Source organism: Papaver somniferum, chromosome 5, assembly GCF_003573695.1.
Source record: "Papaver somniferum cultivar HN1 chromosome 5, ASM357369v1, whole genome shotgun sequence".
Taxonomy (NCBI): Eukaryota; Viridiplantae; Streptophyta; class Magnoliopsida; order Ranunculales; family Papaveraceae; genus Papaver; species Papaver somniferum.
This window is the reverse complement of record NC_039362.1, coordinates 7,724,921-7,731,543: the sequence shown is the minus strand read 5'-3', so window position 1 is coordinate 7,731,543 and position 6,623 is coordinate 7,724,921. Positions and strand designations below refer to the sequence as shown.

At 35.7% G+C, this 6,623-nt stretch overlaps 1 protein-coding gene across 1 annotated transcript; it reads right to left on the bottom strand.

Annotated features, from left to right (window-relative positions):
* Positions 1-280: 280 nt before the first annotated feature.
* Positions 281-3,710, bottom strand: LOC113280956 (LOB domain-containing protein 31-like). Its single transcript, XM_026529566.1, has 3 exons — positions 3,172-3,710; positions 876-2,149; positions 281-624 (listed from the first exon to the last, which is right to left on the bottom strand). The coding sequence occupies exon 2, from the start codon at positions 2,073-2,075 to the stop codon at positions 1,203-1,205; it is 873 nt and encodes a 290-aa protein (XP_026385351.1). The 5' UTR covers positions 2,076-2,149; positions 3,172-3,710; the 3' UTR covers positions 281-624; positions 876-1,202.
* Positions 3,711-6,623: the final 2,913 nt, after the last annotated feature.

Sequence of the window (6,623 nt, the reverse complement as noted above, 5' to 3'; positions counted from 1 at the left end):
CTGATCCAAAAGAAGAACTTCGCACTCCTTAGAATGTCGTTAAGTGCAGGGTTTCCACACTAATCAAGGCTCTGCCGTGGTGCATTCAACTGAAGGATGCTCTGAAGATCCTAAATCAGAGGCATTGTAACCATTAATAACTGCATTACGAACACAAACCTTTAAAACTAAGGTTAACATTCTGAATTCCGGAGTTGGCCTGTTGAACCCAACTGAGTTCAGATGTAACATTTACCTAAAAAAAACTTTATCATATGCCTGGCTATAAACTCAGCGAAACACCCAGAAAGGAACTCATGTGGTTCTGGTTCTTCAAAAATCAAGGATAATATTGTATTATGTGATTCATAAGCAAGACGTAAAAAAGTATTGAAGACATGAAATCAAAGCTGGGAATGGTACTGATATAGGCAGGAATGTAAAGTAGAACTTCAAAGTTACTACTGCCACTACAACAAGACTAAACTATCGCTGAGAGTACGATTGACAATGGGTGAGCGTCAATTGGCTAGCTAAGTTCATCTTTCGGTGAAACACCCATAGCCGGATCTTTCCGTTTCTTCAACAGTTATTTACTTTATTGCTGCAACAGACTTTCAAAGTCTTCAATGATATCACCAGTTCCTGCAAGAAGAGAGAAAAGGGAAGCTCCATTAGAGTTTAGTTTAAAATAATAAGATGGAGAACTTGGGACATTTAACAGTAAATAAATGCAATACTTGAGTTGAGAAGCATCAAAAAAGAGCATTTTGAAAAACCACTACACAGAGAGTATGAAGCAAACCAGTTAAAGAAATCCCCTTTTAAAGGTAAGTTAAGTCAACAAACAAATTCTGATTAGGAGCTAGGAGTGGTAGGGGGGACCAGCAGCATACCTTATAGGCTTATATAGTGTCTGTAGTACTTGTTGGTGGTGTTCCTGTGCTACTGCTCGTTCCTTGTTGAGACGAAGTTGCCGCTCTTAATGATGATGAAGCGGCTTGCTGACTATTAGAAAGGGCTGCCAATTGTTGTTGTATCTGTGGTGTTACACTGTGTGGAACACGCTCTAATATTCGTTGCAGAATGTCTTCAACACGTGGCCTATCTGGAAATCGTTGTAGAAGGTTTTGAGCATGTGACGTATCTGGAAGTCGTTCTTCTCGTTCTTGTCATGTTAGATTTTGCCAGGCTCTATTTATTGTTTCTCCTGTGGTACTGCTTCATTCTTGTGGTAGAGGCTGGATTAATGCAACTTCCTGTTGGAACTCCATATAATTCTTTAACACTTCTTCTCTGCTGTAAAGAGACTCATCATCATCTTCCATATCCATCCATTCTGCAATAGTACTACATTCATTTGTGGATTCTGGGGTCACAATCCCTTTGCCTTTATCTGTAGGAATGTTGCAAGAACCAATTTGAACAGTAGGAAAATTTTGCACACTCCGATCTCGTTGCTCAAGCAAACGAACATGGTGATTAAGGTTCCACCAGTTCTTGTACAATGATAAAATTATTCCTGTTGTCCCATAAACTGGATCGTGAACCCTAGCCTTATTTTCAAATTCCAAGGCTTCAGCCGTTATACCCGCTTTGTTCCATTCATCAGCTGACTGAAGATTAGAGTGATCAGGCAACACAGCTGTTGAGCCACAAAGTACTGTATAAAACTCTCTGATGAAATCTCTAGATACGCATGCTTCAAAGAACCGAACGAATGGACAATCCACCTTGCACTTTTGCGGTAGATAGGTGCATGATGGACAAGCTCGATGTTGCTGTTCAATTTTCTCTGAATCTTTTAGGACAAAATGATTCATAGTGCCTGCTGGAGTAACGTTCACACCTTCGCCTGTAATGGTTTCAAAGCGGTTAACTTCTTCCCCCATAAGTTGATGTAGTGCTAAAAGGACTCCTATTGCCCCAAAAAGAGGTTCATTCACTCCAGCATTTACTTCAAATGTTCTCGTGCTATCCGTTATACGGGCTTCAATTTTCTGTCTGTCAGCAGTGGAAGCTGCATATCCTATTTGGAATCTTGGTACATCGAAGTATGTACTGAACAGTTGAATGTAAGACACCCTTCTGAACATGGTCTACGCATAAATTTGCATTCTAAACATTGTCCATGGTCGCCCATCGCGTTTCTGATCAGAATATATCCAACCTAATAATAATAACATAAAGAAAATTAAAATATGTCCAAGCAAAAAGCCATTTGTTGGTTTGCCCAGGTCTTCTCTATACCAGTTGGGAAAGAAAGGGATATCACATGCAGAATTTTAATCCACTTAAAAGAAACTAATGAACTAATAGTATACTACCAATTGCTTCTTAAAAAGCCAGAAACTAAGAGACAAACCAAAGGTTTTCATTAAAGTTTAACCAATATAGAGAGAACCCATCTTCAATCATTATCTAAATGATTCAATTCAATCATAATAACTAGTAAATTTCATCAAACATTACATTATAATAATATTATATGCACTTCAGCAAATGAGAATATGGGGTTCTTGAAAAATTAAAGAAATTTCTATCAAAGAATCAACTTAATAAGGTTCAAGAACCAAAGGTTCTGATTAAAATTTGTCCAATATAGAGAGACCCCATCTTCAATCGCATCTAAATGATTCAGTGTAATCATAATAACCAGTAAATTTCAACAAACATTACATTATATGCACTTCAGCAAATGAATATGGGTTTCTTGAAAAATTAAAGAAATTTCTGTCAAAGAATCAACTTAACAAGGTTCAAGAACCAAAGGTTTTCATTAAAATTTAACCAATATAGAGAGAACCCATCTTCAATCTCATCTAAATGATTCAATGTAATCATAATAACCAGTAAATTTCATCATATATTACATTATATGCACTTCTGCAAATCAAAATGGGGTTCTTGAAAAATTAAAGAAAATTTCAATCCAATAATCAACATAATTAATGTTCAAGAACCTAAGCTTTTCATTAAAATTTAACCAATATAGAGAAAAACCATCTCAATCATCATATGAATGATTCAATGCAATCAATAATAACCAGTAAATTTCATCATATATTACATTATGATGTGGAGGATAGGTTAATGAAGTGGTGTAGGATAGGTTAATGAAGTGGTGTAGGATAACATAGCAGCACAAAATAGTTTAAACAAAATTGAAAATCAACAATGAACGAGATTTACCTGTTTACACATCTTCTTCTTCTTCTTCAACGAATGCTCATCTCCGGCACATATACCCCTCCTCCATTAGTAAGAACACTACCACATTCGATTTTATCAAACAAAATTGATAAAATCAACAACGAAGGATCTAATTTCATCAGTGTAATTCTTCTCCGCCGTTGTCGTCGACGCTGTATTTGAATTTCCGTTTGCTTCTTCTTCTTCTTCTTCTTCCTCCTCCACTTCTTCTTCTTCGTGGTGTTCCATTGTTAGTTAGTCCAAACGGACCTAATTTTATCTCATGGTGTTGTGTCATAATCGAATCTAATCAATGAGTTTCGAAATCGACTTCAAATCGATACAAAAAAAAAAAATGGAAGAAAAATCCCATTAAAAAACCTAAAAGTGACCTTCACAGCCAGATCTCTTCTTCCTTACGGGTGACAATGATATCTAGGGAGAAATCGGGAAAAGAGATATCTGAAAGGTTGGACGATGATGAAGACGGGATGATTACGGTGAGATCTGAAGAGAGAGATTTATGTGTAGAAAGGGAAGTGAATATGATATAGGAGCAGGGTATATCTAATGTTATTTATGATAGGGGAAAGGGGTTATATGGTTGGAATATTTATTTCACAAAATTGGTTAACTATACCAAAATCAACAATTCTTAGGTGAAGCTGACTTGTAAATTTTGATACTGTTTAAATGGACGAGAATTACAAATATACTTTTGTATTAACCAATATGGGCAATCTGCCCAGGAAAAGAAAAACAAATATGATTTACCTAAAATATCCCTTAAAGAAATATCTGTCAATTTCACACAACAACAAGTCAATAATTCTTCAACTGCAACATCAAACAAACATCAACACCCTTTATATCATGTTCATCTGCAACTCAGACTACACCCCATGAGCAAACAATACCAGAATCATTTGATTCTCTTCAAATCATTTTGTAGCTCCCTTGCAAACTCCACAAATCAAGCAAGCCTGTAATCTACCAGTCATGCCACTGCAGCACCCACTTCAAAACTTCACCAGCTCTTCCATGTTTCATCAGCACCACTAGTTCAGCTGCAATCTCAACCTGCAACATAGTCACTATCTCAGTAAAACCTAGAGTACAACTTCAAGTTCATGGTAACAGCACCAAATTCATCTACTCATCCAGGCAACAACTACCTGAGCTTCATACTCTCTTCTACTGCTCTACACAACCATCTCTGGCAGCAATAGCAATCACAAACCTATTATTGCATTAATGGTGACCACCCATCAGATTCACAAGAAACCCATTTCTCATCCACTGCCATCACCAGCAACAACATCGACCCAACTAAAAGATTACAACATATGTTTTTACAACTAAAACAACTACAAGATTTCAGGGTAAGACATTGAAAGAAAGAACAAGAGGCACATTTGAAGCAAAAACAACAACTGGTGCATGATTTGCATGTTGGAAGAGAACAACAACACTTGTCGCAGGAGATTTACTTAAGCAGCCACAGTCACAGTCACCGCAACAACGGCTGAGCCAGCAATAAGATCAACTAAAGGATTTGCAACAGCCTGAGAAACAACTCTTCTTACCTTTTTGTGGACATAATGTACAGTTCTTTGGTGTAAGAGAAGAGAGCAACCACGGGAGAAACATCATATCTATGAAAAATTCAAATAAGACTTGACACTGCGCATAGAAAGGAAACACACTCAGGTAAAGTAAAAGGCATGTGGAAAATGAAGTAATCACATTCGCAGTGCAGTTATAAACAAGATTTGTTCATTTAGGGGATGTAAGCTTGATATATCGACTTTTGGTATGTAGACTTTAAGATAAACGCCAACCAAGATAAGTAGATAAAGACATTTATTAGCTCACAGATAAATTTTCTCTAAAATTCAAGATGTACCTAAATGCAACCAACAATAACAAATGATGTATCTGGTTACCTCCAATGATAAAAATGGATGTATCTGAATGCATCCAGTAATAACACAATATCTACCAAGTGCATTCAGTAATAGCATAGGATGTACCCAGTTACATCCAGTGCATCCAAGACAAAGCCTGTTTGATCACAGTTTGAGCCTGGATGAAACCAGATGCATCATGGTTTACATGAGCGGCAACCAACAAGTATCAAACAATTATCTGTTTATCCTCTTTCAGGAGTGGTTTATTTGGTTGGTGATTAAGGCCACATGAAATCCCATTAATCATGTCCAATTTAAAACAAGATGAAACCAGTTTCATCCCGGTTTAAACATGGGGGAAACAAAACTCAACCCAATTTAAAATTTGATGAAACCAGTTTCATCTAAGTTTAAACATCAGTTGAACCAAATTCAGATCAATCTAACAAAGAATGCAACCAGTTTCATATTTTAAATCGAAGCCAGTTAAATCCTATTTTAAAGTTGGATGAAAATCGGCTACATCCTATCTTTAAAGCTGGATGAAAACTAGTTATCAGATAAAAACCAGTTACATTTTATATTAGAGCTAGATGAAAATACAGAAGGAAACCAGTTTCATCCAATAATATGATGTTATTAGTCTCATATTCGTTAAAATTAGGACCAATAAGAGATGCAAACTAGTTACATCCTAACTTAAAAATTAGGTAGATGCTTTATGCTTTCTGAGCGAAGGCTATCTCCTTTATAGGATATCAGGAAGTCGAAGTCATAAATTTCCTGACAGTTAAAACTAACAAATTCTCCTACAATGGCAAATATTATACCCAGTATATGATAAATTAAAAATAAAAAATAAAAAATTAATGCTATATGGACCATGGTTGTTGAGCACAATATAATGATAGTTGACATGTACAGTCCCATATGAGGGTATGTGGCTTGTCACATTTTATCTATGCTCAACAACCATGCTGCATTATACTATCAAATCATATTATACTAACACTTCTAACCGACGCGTGCTTGTTCTATTACTTCTTACTAACATTAGTCATAGATTTAGAAAAGAAGCATATAATTTTAGAGATGTTATAATCATTAATTTCAGCTACTATAATCACATTCAGACCAATAACAACGTACATGATACTATTAGCCTCATAAATTTCAGCGTAGATATTAGTCCCATAATCATTAAATTTCAACCTAGATATTAGTCTCAAGAAATATACTTTACACTGACCATCCAATGAGTAATTTTTTTTTTTGGAAATTACAGATAAAACTGACCATCCAGTTAGCTACAGATTATAGTAAATGTCCGTTTCAGTCCGTTTCTCTTTTGCCGTGTTCTGTGCATATGAACATACATATTGTTGCTGCTCAGTATAAGTTAAACCCATACTAATTTCATTTCAGTTACATCCTTTATTCCTAAGGATCAAACAATTCATATAAATAATAATGTTATTGATTCATCAGAAGAAACTGGATGAAACTGTTTTCATCTAGTTTTAATCTGCTGAAACAATATAC

Coding starts and splice junctions, on each gene's coding strand:
- LOC113280956 (XM_026529566.1), bottom strand. CDS start 2,075: ATGTTCAGAAGGGTGTCTTACATTCAACTGTTCAGTACATACTTCGAT.